At 34.4% G+C, this 20,145-nt stretch overlaps 1 protein-coding gene and 1 pseudogene across 1 annotated transcript; one reads left to right on the top strand and one right to left on the bottom strand.

Moving 5' to 3' along the window:
• The first annotated feature begins 655 nt into the window (after positions 1–655).
• Positions 656–8,068, top strand: LOC121391366 (SAGA-associated factor 29-like). The gene is given in 11 exon segments (XM_041523024.1): positions 656–700; positions 6,759–6,834; positions 6,871–6,943; positions 6,983–7,063; positions 7,209–7,301; positions 7,347–7,541; positions 7,587–7,680; positions 7,724–7,792; positions 7,838–7,889; positions 7,892–7,945; positions 8,058–8,068. Coding segments are annotated over 11 exon segments (843 nt in total).
• A 32-nt stretch (positions 8,069–8,100) lies between these two features.
• Positions 8,101–9,957, bottom strand: LOC121391367 (annotated as a pseudogene).
• Between the last annotated feature and the right edge of the window lie 10,188 nt (positions 9,958–20,145).

A 20,145-nucleotide genomic window follows, 5' to 3' on the forward strand; every position in this document is an offset into this window, starting at 1 on the left:
GTCCCATATAGAATGTTCTGGATCTCCTGACTCTGTTATATAATACTTTTGTCCTCGGAAACAATACTGGAAAAATGCTAACATTTTTTGAACTCCAACTACTTGTGTTGAAATCTCTTCAATATAATCTTGAAATAGAATATCCATTACTTCAGGAACAAGAGCTTTAAAATGACTTCCAATGACTTTAACATCTAATGTCACATAGCCATGAACATGATAACATAATGGTATTTCAATAACTCCACAAATAGTGGATCATCCTTTTTAGGTGGAAAATGGTGTTCCAAGCCATTAAATCGAGTAGCTAATAATTTAGCAAAAAAACGAGTCGTTTCATTAAAACCATACAAGTCTTGTATTAACATGTCAAGATACAGACGTAGGGCAAATAATTGGCCACGACTATCAGCTATTAAGTCAAATTTATGGTCATGTCCATATATAGCATTCATGTGATCATACAGGTGATAGTCATGTGACCAAGTTGAGAGAGAAATGGATGGAGAGAGAGTTTCTACATAATGCCATGTATAGGGTGGTATATATAAAATATCTCCTGGATTAACATTGACTTGAAGTGCACGTGACATTGAGAAATATGGAAATTGATATAGATCAGGTTGTCTAAAGTTAATTCTTGATTTGTGCCACAATGGATGAACACGAGGGTACATATAAAGGAGATCATGTTGATCAGGTGACCACAATGTAAAACGTTTTGTTCCTACTAACTGAATGAAGATATTATAATCTTGATCAAAGTGACCATGAGTAATCATACCAGCTGATGAAATCCATATATATTGTCTCTTTGCCTCATTGTCCCTCTCAGTATGATAGAGATAAGAATCTGGTGATATATCTTGTTTTAAATTTTCAGGTACTGGTCCAAAATAATAATGGCCTTTATATCCATCAGGACAAGGCTCTTGAACACATTTAAAAAACATATCTTTTGTCATATTTTGTAGAGTATAGGGAAGAGATAAATTTAACTTCAAAGGGACAGAGTTATCTGGATCAAATGTTAAATATGAATTAGTACATTTAACATAGTTCATGACATCCATACTAATAGTGTCAGCAACATATGACATATTCCATTTAGTCATGGCTGACCATTTACTAACAACAGTAGATTGCAAAACCACAGGTCTATTTTTAGCAATGACATCAGAAATAAATGGTTTCCATGGATACCATGATAGTATTTCTGGTTCTCCAACAATAACATCATTGATAGAAAAATTTGGTCCATCTACTAGAAGAGGAGATTGTACAATTGATAACACTGATGTTAGATTATTATCAGTAAAATTTGCACTGTCGACTGAAAGATCAGCATGACTAGTTTTAAATTTTACAGCAGAGAGTGAATGTCGTTCAGTACGTAAAGTTATATTAGTATCAACAATACAACCATGTAATGATGAACAATGGTTTGTACAATTGATGTCAATACAGACATTTTTATACTTAATATTGAGAGGTAAAGGGTCCCATAATGCTGGATTTAAACTATATAGCATATCACTGTTCTTCATCATTGAATAATAACTCACTTGAAATATAAGACCATGAGATAACATATGAGATTGCAGACACTCTCCTTGTCCAGATGATAAGAGTTTTGTTAATGTTAATGCTTTATTAAAATGGGTATGGTCTTTATATATTACAGATTGCTTAGGATCACCAATCAAAGTTTGACTCGATGGATCAATAATAAAATGATATGTCACATGATCTTTATCTGATAAATCTATTAATGATGTAATTAGAGGGTGAAGCTTTTCTTTAGGAAACTGGAACACATTCTCATCTGTATGTCTTGCAATTAGTACTATAAAATGTAGCTCTGGCTCCACCCCTTTTAAAGCCATTGTCTTTTCTAGTGTAATTATTTCAGGAATAAGTTGTAGCATTGTTTCAAAGCTTGACACGAGTTTACCATATTTGGTAATTGTAGCAGACACATTAGTAGATGAGGACATTGCACACAACGAGCCACACCCCTCAGCTATATCATTCCATGGTATACTATAGTTACTGCTGTGGCCATGATAAGTAAAGATGACCACACCCACTTCAGTATTGGTATTTGCACTGATTTCTACTAGTTGTTCTATAATCCTGGTATCAAATTTGTAGTCACATGAACATTCCATAACTATAACCAGTTTTCTCTTCCAATTACATCTACTCATAATCCATTGGGTCACATGATTCCTCTGAGGAGATCGTTCTGGTATCACATGACATTGATCTGTATCAACAGAGCAGCTCTGTTCTCCTGTGGACAAGTGTAGACTGACTGCAGAAATAAATATCAGTAGCAATAATGACATCATTACATAATACTCTGTATAAATTTGAGAACATCTCCGTATACTTTCGTTTTTTTTTGTTTATTTTAATAATTTTTATTATTTACATTTTTGTAGTGTTATCTTGTCAAAATGAGTTTATTTTCTGAAGCTACTCACCAATATCCAGTTCTTTCAGAAGGAGACACAATACAGACATTACCTTTCTTGTTAGCTAGTCAAGAATTTGTACCATTCTTTGGTAAGAATCATCACTGTTATATTATATTAAATATTTTGGACTTAGATGTTTTGGGACGTACTGCTTTTGCTCCAGTAAAGAAAGATATTAGTGGTAATATACAGGTACTAGAAGAACTAATATATCATATAATAGTTTTATTATTATTGTAGCGTCTTCTTGATAAATATACAAGTGATCCATCAAAATATAATACACTTCAAAGTATTGTTGACAATGAACTTGATCAAGGTATTCATTCTGGAAAATACTCGTGCACTTTAGGACTTCTGTGGTTAAAAAGGTAAGCAACTCAATTATTTGTGTTATATACAATCTGTTCTTGTTAGAGCTCTTGAATTTATTTATATTTTTCTTGACACTATTATCAATGGTGAACATGATCTTGTTAAATGTGCACATACAGCTTATGATAATTCATTAAAGAGATATCATGGTTGGTTAGTTCGTGGGATATTTGCTGTAAGTTTCTCTACATTACATTGTTATATTAATAAACATTATAGATAGCTGTACGTGCTGTACCATATTATGATGACTTCATTAATAATTTGAAGAAAAAAGATATTTCTGAGGAGCAAGTTTTAAGTGAAATGCGTACATCAATGACTGGGTTAAAGAGACACATTGATGAAATTAATAGATTGTTTGATGTTAGAGGACTACATTTTGAAGATACTGTTTGAATTTAATTAAGACCAACCATAGGATGTGGGTCATTCTGTGCAATAGTGGGTGTAACTCACATCCTGTCTTTGTGCAGAACTATCGTTAATGAGATTCATGGTCGGCACAATCCGTGCCCCACAAGAGCATGAAGACAAATTCGTACGTACATATAAAAAGAAACTTGAACAGTCCTGAGTGCCAGTGTGTTGTGGGCCAGCGTTCTGCAATGCATCAGACCTCTGAGATGGTTACCAGCATACTCTACGGAGTATCCGAAAGGCCGACTAGGATAGGGCTGGTAGTCTCCCTTTAAACGAGATGAGGCTGGTGTATTTGTGGTTCCCGGTTCCTGAATGCGACATTCCCTAGAGCTGGAATCCCGTACGGCTGGTTTTAAGTTAGGGCGACGCTCCAGCCAGGATTACCTCGCGAAGACGAGGGTTACCAAGCCAGGTGGCGGTCCCAGCTAGCAATAGCAGGGAATCCTGGAGCCTAAGTGGAAGCCTGAGTGGGTGAGCGAGTAGGAATCGTTTGGGCAACACACAAGGGTTTTTTTTTTAATTGTAAATCTATTAATAATATATAGTTGTTGTCATCTCTCTATTGCTATAGCTATATATCAATGAAATAGTACTAAAGACAGACAGATCTCTGTATTTTCTTCATATTTATTACAATTTAATGTACTTGGAAACTCTATATTATATACAAACATATACAACTTGACTTCTTCACATACAGATACCCTAAATATCGTAACGTGATCAAGACAGCAATTCAACTTACATTTCATACAGGACTTGTACTACTCACTTGAGGAGGGATCGTTTTGGCAACACACAAGTTTTTTTGGTCATTTAAATTATATTTTAGTTTTTAACAGAAAAAAACATTCCAAGCTGTTGCCACAAATCTATAGCAACAAGTATTAAAAAGTAATTAAGTAAGTCAGTGAGTAACTAAGAAATATATATAGTTAGTTACCTGTGTGTCCTTGATCAATCAGTTTGCTTCATTTAAATGTATATACTCTAATGATGGATGGATATTGATTGATACAAACTACTTAATATGAAGTTTCTATCTGAACATTTTCTTAATATCTATGTTCATTGATAGAGTAAATCTCATGACATGGAAGAACACAATAAATTTGTTTATAAACTATAAACCTATTTGAGAGTACTATTGGAAAGGAATACATTTTGTTAGTAGAACTGGTATAGAACTGGTCTGTCTTTCATGGGCAATGCTCCAGCCAGGATCTACCTCGCCTTCAGATGAGGGCTACTGTGCCTGATGGCAGTCCTAGCTACCAATAGTAGGGAGTCCTGGAAACTAAATAAGGTCATTTGGGTTGGGATGAGTCAATAGGGCTGTTTAGGACAGCACAACATTGATTTGTTAGTTGCCATCATATTACGTTTAATGAAATATTGGGTGTGGCTCATTTTGCTGAATATTAGGCGTGGCTCAATATGGATTCAAGTCCAGTTCCCGAGGAAGAGTGCCCTACAGGTTTTCCAGCTGGTATTGAGTTAGGTACAAGTTATGGATCTTATCTCTTTAGTCGTAAATCATCTCATAAACCAGTTGTTAATAATATTCCTAAACTACCAACATTACCTCAAGTAAAGGAGCATATTCCTAAACTACCAACATTACCTCAAGTAAAGGAGCATTCTATCCTATTTCAGTTGAGACGTGATTTTCAGTTATTGGTTAATAGTCTTACTGAGCTACATACTACATTAAAAGACAATGGTATTACTGTGACATGCTTACTGAATACAATACATGAAGTACAGGATCTACTAATACAATTAACCAATAGTCCAGATGTTGTGGAGACAATTCAAGTTGTGCTCCTTTATTTACAGTTAATTACCCAAACATTATTGTCTACAACACAACATCTAGTACACCCACCTTTAATTAATGGAACTGATGAACTCAAGACATTAAGAACATTGTATCAAACAACAGAAGCAGGTCAGTTTTAGTCATTATATTATAATACATAAAATAATAATATTAAATAGAGTTAGTAACAACAAGACATTATAATCATAAAATGCATCAACAATTACGTACTACAAGAGAACAAGGTATGTTAGTGGTATCTTCATGTGTATAATAATATATATTTAGCTGAATTAAAAATATCTCAACTTACAACTGAAGTGATTACTACCAAACAACTGTTAGCTGATACAAGACAACAACTTGAACAAGAAAGACTTAAAGTTAGTTATCATATATAACGGTTACCATTATAATAGTTATCATATATATTATATATTATATTATAGATACAAACATTTCATTTACAAGCTACACATTGTCAACGTGAACTACACAGTACAAGAAATTAATACATACTGCAACTGTCCAGAAGAAACTGGTATTATTGAATTATTATTTTAATAATTGATTCTTCATATTTTAATATTAGGAACAAGAAATAGAAAGTTTAAGAAGTCAATTACGTCAAAGTAAACAAACAGAACAACAGCTAAGACGACAATGGCATGAAGATCATGTTTAAATGGAAACATTACAATCTAAAATGATTTATTCAAACCAACAAAGAAACGCCCACTTCCAATTAATAAGCAAGTTCAATAATCATTATGACATCATATCATTATTCCAATATAGAATGCTACCAAAATCCTCTGTAACTAGACCACCTCACCACACCCCCTTCAACCTATTGGATGTAACTGGAAAGAATTAGCAGAACTAGCAAATTTTTCAGATACAACTGTTGCTATGGAAACAATGAGGTTATTGGAAAACCAAGGACTCCTCCCACCTCATTAATAATTTATTAGAACACATGTACAATTCCATATATAAATGTCCACAATAAGACATATGTAAATAGACCGCCTATAATACCATCAGTCCATATAACACGTCTAGTCTTGAAATAAGTGTTCCAATGAGGTCCTACTTTAACAGCTAATAGTCCTGATATGATGATAGAATACACAAAATAAAAGACAAATCCATAAAGTCCAGTTAATCCTAATACTCCAGCAGTAATGCCAGCAATAACAGCTAAACTTGTACGGCAATATTCTATAACTGCAGCATTATGACGTATAGCTCGCTCATTTAAGATAGGTTTACTATCAGACATTGTGCTCTTAAAAATAATAAAGATATATAACATTAACTATATATTATGTGAAATAACTTACTATAATTATTATGGTAATACACTGTGACAAGAATTAGAATATTTCCGCCATAAATTCGCTTAAGGGTTAAAAATTTTAATGAACGTTAAATAATCATTATGTCCAAAATGAGAAGAGGAGGCAAAATCGCTGCTTATGGTTCTCAACATCAACCACAGACTTCCTCCCAAACATCTAGTTCGTCGTCATCTCGTCCAGTTGAAGTCAGTCCTACAATTGCTAATATGTTACAAGAATTACAAGAACTAATTAAAAAAAACTCAGGTGGGTGTGATCAGAAGGTGTGATATCCATATGATTATGTAATAGGAGGAACGTAGTAAAGGAGAAGGGACAATTAATACTATTAATAAAACACATGAAAAAAATGAAACAGAAGTTCGAGGTAGAAATATCATTTATAGTATCTCACTTTTTGTAGTGTCTCCATATTTTAAACAGAAATTACAGGGGCTCTATACAAATGCACTCGCTGATGCTAAAAATGAATTAGGGTTTGTATTTAATTGAAGTTTTAATTATTTCTCTTAAAGCATGTTAGATCAAGCTTTAGATAAATTAACTGAAATTAAACAAGAAGTTGGTGAAAAGAAATGTAAGTATCCATCGTCATTGTGTACTGACATGATATATTATCATCATTGTGTACTGACATGATATATTTGTCTTTTAGCTAGACCTACTGTTCAACCACGAAATATTGAAGATGTCACAAAGTAATCCATTATATTATGACATCATAATGACATCATACTGTAGGCGACCAAGTACAATGCGACGTGGTATGCTGATGACAGTATTACAACAATATGCATTGGATCAACCAGTATGGAGAGGAAAACCAGGAGAACAGTAAGCTAGTTCCTGTAATTAAAGGCTTTATTACTCTAATTATAGACCACCTCCGTTATGTGGTGCAATACCTGCTGATGATAAATATAAATGTCGTCCTGATGATCAAGTTGCTGCTCGTGTTAATACAGAAACAGGAGAAGAGGAACAATGGATTTTAGCTGTTGTGGCATCATATAACTCACATTATCATCGATATCTTGTTGATGATATTGATGAAGAAGGACACATTGAGAAGAAGTCAGTATACTTACTTATATAATTCATGTTATCACAAAGTAATAGACGTTATCAAGTTAGTAAAAGGCGTGTCATACCATTACCACAATGGAAAGCTGATCCATTAACTACGCCTCAAGCTTTATTTCAACCTGGTCAAGTAAGATAATATATTTTAATACAATAATTATCTTTTGTTTTAGAAAGTGTTAGCACTTTATCCTCAGACAACATGTTTCTATCCTGCCATTATTCATGAACAACCCAAACAAGTATGTGCTTCTCTGAGGACACCCCCCTTGACCACACCCATTTAGGTGGATTCAGAGTATTCGGTTTTATTTGAAGACAACACTTATTATGAAGGGTATTCCCTCCATTAGATGTACCACAACGATATGTATTACCAATGAGAGAAACAAGACGTAGACAACAACAACAACAACAACAACAACAAAACTAAATTATAATAAACAACATTGTAATACATGTCATGCTCATAATTATTGTAATATATCATGTTCCCCATTTTATAAGAACTGGAGTAAACTCAAATTTATCTGGATGACCAAGTGGAGAACTACCAAATCCTGATGGTACTCCATTGAAATACTGGTTGTTGTGAGTAGGTGGGGCCAGAAGTTGCTAGGCAACTCAATTCCCTTACCATTTTAGATGATGTTACCTTTTTTAAATGATTTACAATAAACAATGCCACACCTCCTCAATTACTTTATTATCAGTGCCCCCCGCCATGGCAAACGATGACCCTCAGCAGGTATAGCATATGTCCCATTAGAAGGGTTAAGATCAGAACGTGCTGATATAGCATTTTCAGCTGAATAGGGTGGAGTACAATCACATTTTGACAATGGATCATGTTGATAGTCATTATATCTTAATAATTTTAATAATAATAATAATAATAATAAAATAAATCTCCACCCACCTCATTAATGCAAGCAACGAGTCCATATCAGTAACTTGAGAATGATTTCGTGCAAACATTTGACTTCTTGGACAATTATCATGTGAGAAAAAGGACCCATATTGTCTGACCATATCAGGATAACCACTTATATCAAATATATTAGAATAAAACCTATTATAATTATATAAAATAATGAGATATAACTATTACTACACTTACGGTATATTATAGCTAGCCCAATATGTCTTGTTTTTTAATATTTGAGTTTGATCACCATACATTACTCTACCACTATTATATATATAAAATAGATAATAATCAAATGGGTGTGGCTTACGGCATTTGTTCCAATACCCAAAGTAGGTTTAGATCAGGTAGAGGTTGATTTGGAATAAATTCTTTATAATCCACTATCATATATTGATTGTTATATCTGCAGTAATTAGTGGGTGGAGCAAAAACATATTAACCCTTACGTTCCACTGTTGTACATGGCAAATAGTTGACACCACTCTTCTCCTGTGGTAGCTAGTCTGTTCGCCACCATAACTCTGATAGGTTCCAACACACACTGATAAGATACATCTTTTCCAAAGAGCGGAATTAAAGTTCTCATTTGTGGTTTCCATAGCAACCTAGAATTATATAAAAACTACATATACAGGTTTATAAAACTAGTCTTACCAATCCTGTATTAATGATAAGTAGTCATCTTCACTTTGTAATTACCAGGATATGAAGAATGTGATATTTGAGAGCCAGGAACTGTCTGTCCTGTTACTTATCTTAATTATTAACAATTCCTGAAGATAATACCCAAATATGATTTATTATATGGTAGAAAATTAATTTATTAATTACAATGTGGCAGACGTACGATAATCACCCCAATGTATCATGTGATGTTTATTCGCTAAGATATGGAGAACATTCTTAAATGCACGATAATCTCCCATGGATAGAGGTCGCATTTGGGAGAACTTTGATGCAGAACAATGGCACTCCCTATAATATGACGATGTGATGATGGCATTCTCTCTGATAAATCTGCAGGAAAACACTTCCTGAAGATCATTTATGTCTTCAAAATATTGGAGATCTGGAATGTAATTAATATCATTATAACAATTACAAAACCACTTACTGTAGAGCAAACTGTGGCAGACGTGGGAGGTTCCCATTAGAATTATATCCTTCTTGTAACCCATCCAATTGCATTAGATAAAGATAACCTACTGAGAATCATATGATTATCATGTGATCGTACAATATTATGTACCTGAGCCAATATGATGATTCAGGATTTTGTTGTATTTTTTTCTCTCATAAAATTCATATTTTGTGTTTAAAAATTACTTACTTTGTCACAAAAATTAGAAGGACTCTCACAGAATCACCTATTGTGTTCATATACATCATATAGATAAGATCACCAGTGGATGCTCCCTCAGTATATCCTGCCATATATGCCATTTCCTCATTCGATGCTTTTGTCTGGACGGCCATGGATTTCCAAGTAAGACCAACTGTATAATAAAATAGATATTACAGACATAATTTTAAAGGAGCAAGACAGACCCTGTCTCATTAATAGAATTATTAAATGAAAGGACTAAAAAATGCATCAGGGATCTCCTGATACAATATGATGTTGCCATGGTGATGTTTCTCAAAACGGATATAGTATTACATTGTCCATAAGCAAGGAGAACAAGCAGACAATAACAATATGAAAAGATCATCATGTAATATCCGGAGTAATACTACAAATATACGGCGTGGTCCGCGTGGAGTCTATTATATAATTACGAAGTATATGTACTTCCGTTCCACACAGAGAGTGGTAACGCCCTTCTTTCAAAGCAACAGAGAAGAGTTGTCTTCCATGTAGCAGTAGCTCCAATATGGCTGCTTCCAGTAAGTCAATAATTTCTCTATTGTACAACATATAGTTTTATTATTTACCCACACCCACTAGATGAGGTAGCTAAGTTGCAGCAACATTTGGAGTTATTGCGAGAACAGTATGTTCGACTACAACAACGTCATGGTGATTTAGAGCAGAAATATAGTCAAGCAGTAGCAACATCAGGCAACGTCAGTCCCTGATCACTTTGTGACAAAGATAATGGGTTTGGTGACTGGCTTATATGACCAAACTTTATATAGGTGGGTCTGGCATGCATAATAATAGTTAATTAACTATTACATCATAGTGACATCACCATTCAGCTAGCTGATCGAACATTTCTGGACATCGTTTTGTGTTAGCATCTCGTAGTTCAGCTTGGTCAGCAAACGATGAGAAGTTGTCATCAACAGACTCTCTTGATCTCAGTCATTTAACACCTTATGTAGCAACATTACTATTAAGATGGATATATACTGATGTCATCTATTTACCATCAGATCAACAAGCAATTATTGAGTTATTAAGTGCTGCTAATAAATCAATTACCTCAACTAAAAGAAAAGTTAGAATTAACATATTAATATTATTTACTATTAACAACAGGTGTGAACAAGCACTTATTTCAAGTTGTAACAGTTCGTATTGTATACGACTTTACCAAATATCAGAAGAACATGATGCTCAACAACTCAAAAAATATTGTCTTCAAATTATTTTCCAATCACTGGGTAAGCCCCTGTAATTATTACATCTACTATGAGTATTATTATTAGAATGATTTGATACTGCCGACTTTTGCTGAACTCAGTGCTCCTTTACTTTATGATATGTTTAAAGCACATTCTAATTTTCCTTTACATTTAGCAATACAACATCAACGAGAAGATGTCGTCTTCATGTTATTATTGAACATAATTTAGAGGTACATAAGTGGGTGGAGACTTAATAACTACTTATATTATTAACTTTGTTTCCTATAGCTTCCACAGAAACTAAATGAGTGTGATAATCGTGGGAACATCCCTCTTAATTTAGCTTTATTAAATCGTCATGAAGGCATTGCTAATACATTAGTCAGTCATAAATGTGACTTGGATATGTGCGATGATGATGGAAATAGTCTACTGCATTTGGCTATTATGAGAGGTGATATCTTTTCCTCAACATTCCTCATTAAAAAATGGAGCTAGTACAATCCTTTGTCGTCATGCCACTCAAGAAACACCTCTCCATTTAGTTTGCACTGTACCAACAATCTAAGCCTGTTCTCTCAACTCTCTTCATCTCCTATTAAAGAAGCACCTTGGCCAAGTGAAAGTCTTGCTGAAGTAGCCAATTTATTATTGGAATATCATGCTAATCCTGATGCACAAGATGACAAAGGGTTTACTCCTTTACAACGAGCAATTGAATACAATAATAATGAAGTATTTGATGTCCGTCTCAAGAACCCTGTGTAAGTTAATTAACTATTATTAACAGGGATTTTACTGCTCTCTCTCTCTGCAGTCTCAATTTAGAGTTACGTAATAATCAGGAGCTACTGCATTATGGCTAGCAATAAGTCAACTCAGTTCATCTCGTGGAGAAAGTGATCGATTTGCTGCTAATTAATTGAACGAGGTGCTAATCCTGACGCTATCGACAGTCGTACTGGAAATGCTTTACTTCACTTAGCAAGTTTAGACTCCAACGAGAGAGAGCGGCCATCTTTTTAGTATGCATGGAGCTCAAACTAACCATACTAATCAAACAAGGGGAAGCCCTATGCATATTGCCCTGCTATACAAGGTCTACATAATTTAGTTCAAGTTTATTAGAATATGGGGCTGACCCTAACCTTCAAACACAATCTTAAAATGGAATATCCTCATATGGTAGCATTAAAAAAATATGGCCACAACACCTCCTCTTTCTCGTGGTTCTCCCCTAATGAGTCCAACATCAACCTTGGGAGCACTTTCTGCACTAAGCAGTATTGTATCATCTGGATCACCCAATAGCAAACCAGTCAAACCAGTTTGACAGCCATCAAAGAACTTAATCAATTAACAAAGAATTCACCTCTTATACCTCATGCTATGGTCCCTGCTCGTCTCTCTAATAACCCATTTGGTGATAGTGATGATGAAGATAACAAACCATCATCATAGTCGTCTCTCCTTATCTTCACACCACCACGAGTTGAGGAGTAATCCCTCAACACCAAGTGGACACTCACCACAAGTAAGCTACACCTGTTTATCATTATAAATTAATGTGGGGTGTGTCCTTTTAGTTAGGTATCAGACAACATGTAGTGTCTCCAGATCGTGAATTTATTGATCTCCTGAAGTATTTGATATCAAGAAGATCCAGGGAAAAGAACTGCTCTTCATTTAGCTATAGTGAACCAACGTTCTGAAAGTGGTCAACACCTTGCTACAGTATAAAGGTATGAGTCATTATGATGTCATATATATTATTATAATATTACAGAGCGTGAAGCAGTAGTGGTAAATTAGAAATATCACTGAATGTTGGCCTCAAAGACGAAACAGAAGAGACACCCATTAAGTCTAGCACTATGGACCAATCAGATGGAGATAGCTTTAAAGTTATTAGATTGTGGAGGCAGATATTGAATGTCAAAAGAGAAAAAGACATATGTCACTTTTATATTTAGCTATTGTACGTGAGGTCCCATCAGCTTGTCTATTTTTACTAGATCATGGAGCTAATTTTAAACAAAGGTATATTAATTTAGTTATAATTGTCTCTTATATTGTGTATTATTGTAATAGGACTGCACAGAATGAACTCTTCTGTTAGTAGCAATACGACATCATTTTTTTAGAACCTGTAGCCGATCGACTGTGTGATCTAGGAGCTGAAGTGGGCGTGGTTGATGCTGCGGTAATAGTCCATTGGGGTAGCATACGTAGTCGTCAAGAGAGTGTAGCAGCAAAATTAGTAAGACAATTACATCATATTATATAATAAATGTTCTATTTAATGACCAGATCTCTCATGGATGTGATCCTAATGCTTGGCACTCATCATCTAATGGATATCATTGTCTCTATTACATCGCGCTTTATTCTTCAAGACTCAATCATGCCTTGTTTCTTATTAAATCAGGAGCTGATGTGAATAGTCCAACGAGACCTCTTAACTTTGATGTGGGAGAGTTTTCACCTCCATTACACATGGCATGTGGGTATGGTTTAGATGTTATAGTCCAATGTCTAGTAGACCATCCTGCTGATCCTAATGCTAGGTATTTTAATTCAGTACATATTATTATTATATACTATTGTGTTAGGATTCTGAAGGACGTACTGCACTTCATGTTGCTATCTCTAGCAAGAACCACATTGTGCTCAAATTTTGCTGTCACAGCCCCGCCTTGATCTTACTATTAAGGACAGAGATGGTCCGAACTCAGGAGAGTTTCTGCCAGCTCTTAGTGCTAATATCAAAGACAATGAAACAGGGAGAAGGGATTTTTTTAAAACGAGAACCCAAAGCTGCTGAACTAGTGAGTAAAAGTCTAATCACATGACTAACATGAATATCACATTCATAGATGGATAATCGTGGTCAGAATTTCCTTCACCTTGCTGTCCTAAATCAAGATGTAGAGAGTGGTTATATTCCTCTTAAGTGTTGCAGTAGATGTTAATTCTAAAGTCCAGAACCCAACACAAAACACTCCACTTCATTATGCTGTAAAAACAGGATCTGAAATAATAGTTCGTCATTTAGTAAGTCATTTTTACATGTAACATAATATACTCTTTGTCTTTAGTTATTAGCAAAAGCTCAAGTCAATGCTGTTGATAATCATAAACGTGGTGTGTTACATATGGCAGTAGAAGGAGACTTTGCTAATATCCTCTCTGTTCTACTGGAACATGGTGCTAATCCTGACCCATATTGCCCCTGATGAAGAAGGCAATAATGGGTATATGTCATATTTTACAATATATGTTAGTTTATTGTTTGTAGCACTCCATATTGCAATGCAGTTAGGTCATATGAAGTGTGTTCAAGTTTTGCTAGAAGACTCTGACATAAATTTATTAACTGTTTAATGTGAGGTAAGTTAGATCATGTGACACTAGATTTGTAGAGGAATAGAGTCCATTATAACTCTCTCTTGTATATTGTAGAGGACGTAACTGTCTCATATGTTGGCCTCAAGTCCAAAGGGCAATGCTGCCGCCATCCTTTCTATTGTTATTGACAGTTGCTGCAAAGTTTCCTATAAACAATACTGATGATGATGGTAACACAACCTCTCTGTTAGCTTACATTGCTGGTAGTAGTAGTCTTTGTGACTCACTAGTTTCAGCTGGTGCACATCTGGTATGAACAATAAGCAAGGAGTCAGTATCTTTAATACACTGTTGCTACCAACAACTCCTTTTAAAATACTAGGTAAGTTAGATACAATATGTATAATAGAGTGTTTATATTGACTATCTTAGATCAAATCCAATATGAACCCTCGTGGTTAGAAGGTCACAATGTATGAGCTGTGGCATTAAATTTACTATATCACATCGTAAACATCACTGGTAAGTTATTTATTATTTTACACTAATAATAATGTGTTGTTAGTCGTCATTGTGGACGTTTGTTATGTAACAAGTGTACTTCACAACAAGCACCAATTATTAAGTTTGATTCAACAAACCAGTTCGAGTCTGTGAAGTCTGTTGTGATTCTTTCAGACTGGGAGCTATGCGTTAAAGACCACACCCATTTTGTACTATCACCCTTTATAATTTGTTCCTCTAAAACTGAAATTGTATTTGTTTTATATTGTTTAGTTAGTAGAAGCTTAACGATGTTATTATAATAAACATTACATTTAGTATATAAAACAATTCATTAAGACCCCCCCCCCCCCCCCCCCCCCCCCCCCCCCCCTTAAAAACAACAATCAAGTCAAACTATGTTAGTCCATCAATAGATTGTGTAACTCTCTTCTGATTGTAAAAAAAAAAAATAACATTTGCAATGCTTCTGAGAAATCTTGATGGACGTCTAATACATTTGATGTGTAGTGGGCGGAGTGCCATACTGCCCGTACTACAGAAGGAGAGTGAGTAGAAGGCATGTTAACAAAAGGACGAGTGGTTTCCGTCGGCAATGGTACAGAGAGGGGGGGGAACAATCATAGTCGTCATCTTCAATTATAGTTGGGAACATAACTGGAGTGCGGTCAAGTGTCCAGGAGGAGATAGGGAGGATGCCCCTCTTATTGATGGGACAATTACTGGACTACTGTAAGGTTTATAAGGATTAATAGGATATGAGGATTCACTGCCCTCCTGAGAGAGTGGAGACATGGGTTTCTGGATCAGGACTTAACTAGCAGACTGTTTAGCTGACAGACGTTCTTTGGAGGTACAGGAGGTACTTCATCAACGTCAACTAAAATACCGTCTTCAACTTTTGTTTCGGTTTAGGAACAATAGGTATTCTACCATCAGTAGATTTCTTGACTGGTGTTGATCCTTTAATTGACTCTTTGATGTTAATGAATTAACTTGCTTTCTGTAACTCGAGGACAATACCCTTAAAAACTCATATGAGGCATGAGACACTGCTCTCATCCAGGCTTGCATTTCTTCATCATTATCAGCTACTAATACTATGTCGAGTACCTGGACATCAAATGATATCTCAAACCCATGTTTCTCGGTAGCTGAGGCTTGAACACTACAACTTTCTAATATAATGAGACCAGAAGGTTCTTTGTCTTGCTTCTTTTCATATGAAAACAAGAGATTTCCTTTGAGAACAAACCATCTTCTTTGAAATCCTTTTACTTCGTTTTTTCTAGACAAGTAGCCTTCTTTATCAACAGGAGAGTCACTGGAAGCAAAGCTACTTACATTTCTTTCATTGAGGTTTCATTGCTGTGCTGAACATTTTGAGCAATTCCTTTCTATAACACACCCACACACTATATTAATGAAATTAATCCACGCCCTACTATTTGATCCTGAAGTTGTTACCATGACAATAACATCAGCAAAGAAAATGGCGACTGCTGTTTCTCCCTCGGTTTCTCTCCTCAGTGGGAGGAACTCATCCTCGACCTAAAGTACTAGGTTCTGCTCATTTGTCACGACTAGTTAAGTTGTCATCTGTTGATGGTAAGTTTTGTATTGCTATTATCCCAAACACAAACCTGTATTGTCAGGTACTACACCTACCAATGATGCTCACAAAATGTTGAATCCAAACTCAAAAGAAATTAACCAATGTTGAATCTCAACGAGTCATGACAGTAGTTCATGCAAACAACAAAGAAATTAGAAGGAGCCTTGCTACTGCAAATCTATCGGAACATCTAGACAGGTTTGCTGTTACCATGGGAACAGAACTGGTTACAAAAGTTCAAGACTATCGTTCATTATGTAATAATTACGAGAGATATTGTGACCAATTTATCAGCTGAGGGTGTTCAATTGGAAGTGAGCCAAGCCAGATTTGTCATCAACAATGAGAAGATCAATGCCAACATTAGATCCACTAGATGAAACAAACTGATCAAATGAAAGAAAAGTTCCAACAAGTTCAATATGACCTACAGCAATCAGCAAAGACATTGCTACGAGCATTCTATCAGTGTCCATCAGCTGATACAATTCTCAATGAATTAAGAGTGGAGTGCCCAGTTAGAGCTGGTCATTTAGTTTCCAATATGACAACATTATGTAATATAATGGAAGAAAAATTATTAACTACACATCACGAGGAAGTCCGCCAAAAAGAATATGTTGATACTATCAGTGAACAGTGTAAAGAAGGAGAAGGTGAGATATTGTATCTCCAGAGAGAACTAGAAGAAGCCAAGAGACAAAGAGATGAAGCGGTACATTAATCTTCATATCATTATGACTAATGTTATTTATAATAGGTAGAGAAGAGAGAACAACAAAAAAAAGAGAGTAGTCAGTGACCTACGTACTGCTGACAAATAGCTAAAGAAACTCAACGTCAAATTGAAGAAGAAACTATCAAACAAGAGAGCACTAGCCAACAGTCACATGATGATCACATGACCACATATCAAGAGGAATTAGCAGTATTAAAAAAGACATTACAAGAGACAAAACAAAACAACAAAAAGAAATTGAACTTCAATTGAGAAAGAAGTCATTTAAAAGAGAAACAGAGACAGACAATTGGATTCAGAAATATGACATTGATGTTGGTGAACTCCAGGTAATGTATTATATATATACCTCATCATATATTAGTAAGTCCATTAGGATGAATTAGAACAATTACAAAATGAATTTGAAGAGGAAAAGAAACAAGTTAAAGAACTTGATGAAAGACTTGAGGTATTATATTTATACTATACTATTTATATAAACTGGTTTAACAGGTTTTGTCAATTGAATATGATCAAGTAGTGAAGGAACAAGAAGAGGCTCGTAAGAGAGCAGAAGAAGCAAAAAAACAGATTAACAAAAATGGCATTTGCTGCCACAACTATTCAGTCATTTTGGAGATCATACAAGACGAGGAAAATGTTAAAAAAAAAGAACAAAAAAAAAAAAAAAAAAAAAAGGAAAAGAAAGGAAAAAGTGGAAAGAAAAAAGAGATAACAATTTTAAATATAATAGATATTATTGTTTTAACATTAAATAATAACTTAATAATAAATTATACATTTGCTGGAACAATGACATGAGGTGTATGCAGTCCATTTGTAAAAGTGGGTGTGGTTTCTACTGTTCTCAATAAAAATTTGTTTAAAAGTTGTAATGCTTTAGACAACACTATTTTCAGGAACCTAATAAAATATGGTTACCCATGGTGATGTAATAATATTCATAGAACTTACCAGGGTGTGGTCATTATAGAAGGTACATATATAATATGTTGATATTTCAGCTTGTGCTAATGGTGCTGATACTTGAGCAACAATACCACATTCATCTGAGAATAATCAATTAATTTAGAGCTCCTTAATTAGGGGTAACACTCACCAAATCCCAATGGTCCATTACCAATCTTAATAACTTTCCAATAAGCCTCACTACTATATACACAATCCTCTGGAAATCTATTATTATTATATAATTATATTAAATGAAGTCATTTAATTACTTGTTGGTATCTCTAGCATCAAGTACCATAGACACATCATCTTCAATAATTGATAGAGAAAAGAATGGATCTTCTGATATATCAAAAGATCTATAACATTATAACAATTATTATGACATTGTCATATCTGACAATTACCTAGGATTATAAAACATTAGTTGTAATACATGGCTGTGCTATCAATGACAATGTAGTATGTAAAATACTGCAGACATGAAATTAGAAGCAGTACATGTAAACGGATGTACTATTGGTCGAGTGGATAATGTATCTATACAGAGAAAAGATGAACTTCCTGCTATTGAATCATAATCACAATTGTATACACTATGGAGTTATTAATAGTGGTGTGATATGTATACAGTCAGCTAGGACTATTATTAATTACATTATAGTAACCACAATTGGCATATGGTATATGTACATGTCATGTCAATGTAGTGAGCCAACTATCAATGAACTCTGTACATGCACATTAATTAGGTTCAAGCATGAATGTTTAGAGTTTAAGAATCAGGCTATGAATATAATATTTAAACTGCATTGTGAACACACACACAAACACATATTGTATAGTAATATCTATTTAGGCTAAAGGAATCACATATTGTCCTTTATGATATTCTTAGAACATTCCAATGTAATATATATATATATTTTTTTAAAAATTACTGTTTTAAAAATTAATGTACTTACTATAAACAGTACTATCCAATTGTTGTTGATAACCTGAGGACGGGATATCCTCTCAATTAACTGGTGATCACTCTCTTTATTAGAGTCTGTGACAAGTTTAAAACCACGAGATAAACAAGACAATGCTTTACTCAAAAATCTTCTCTTTTACCTAATTGGTAATAACATTGTTTTATATCAGTGCTTATAACAAGGAATTAATTAAGAGTTTGAGTGGGGAGGAGGGTTACTCTAGTAGATCACCGCAAGGCACAAGTCAAAAATGTTATAATCATCAGACATTTCATTCTAGTGGAACATTTGTTTTGATAATAAAGGTCAGTAGAAGATCATTAAAAGGTCAGTATGGGTAAGAATGATTGTATAGAGTAATTAGTAAGTTTATCTTAAAGTGGTCACTTTACTACTAAATTGTCATCACCTACCATTACATAATCTTCTTGATTTGTAGAGAGACAAAAAACAGAGACATTTTGATCAGCTATAATGGACCGAATAACGTTTGCAGCAATTTTAGAGATACCAGTTAATGACCCAAATGCACCAATTTTCTACAATAAGTGGTCTCAAATATCACCAGGCTACTTCCCACTAACTCTAAACCAGTTTATATTTCAATTCTAAGTACAAAGGAAAGGTACTATTGACAGAAGTTTAAATTATGTAATTAGTTTACTACTTTTCAATATCTTTTGTGTAACAACTGTGGTCTGATAACAATGCAATATCTCAGCTGTGCTGCCGGATACCGTCAAGGTATGAGCCGTATACTAATAGCTTTTATAGGTGTATAGTTTAATATAGAATTTATAGAGAACAATAGGTCAGTAATGATATCTGTAGACAATAGTTTAGGTCTTGATAATATATTAATTGAGTTTGTAAATATAGAAATTATAACACCTACTATATACATGTTTAACTATGAAAAAAAGTGATTGGCACCTAACTTTACCTTGAAACAA

Source organism: Gigantopelta aegis, unplaced genomic scaffold (genome assembly GCF_016097555.1).
Source record: "Gigantopelta aegis isolate Gae_Host unplaced genomic scaffold, Gae_host_genome ctg2224_pilon_pilon:::debris, whole genome shotgun sequence".
In the NCBI taxonomy this organism is placed as follows: Eukaryota; Metazoa; Mollusca; class Gastropoda; order Neomphalida; family Peltospiridae; genus Gigantopelta; species Gigantopelta aegis.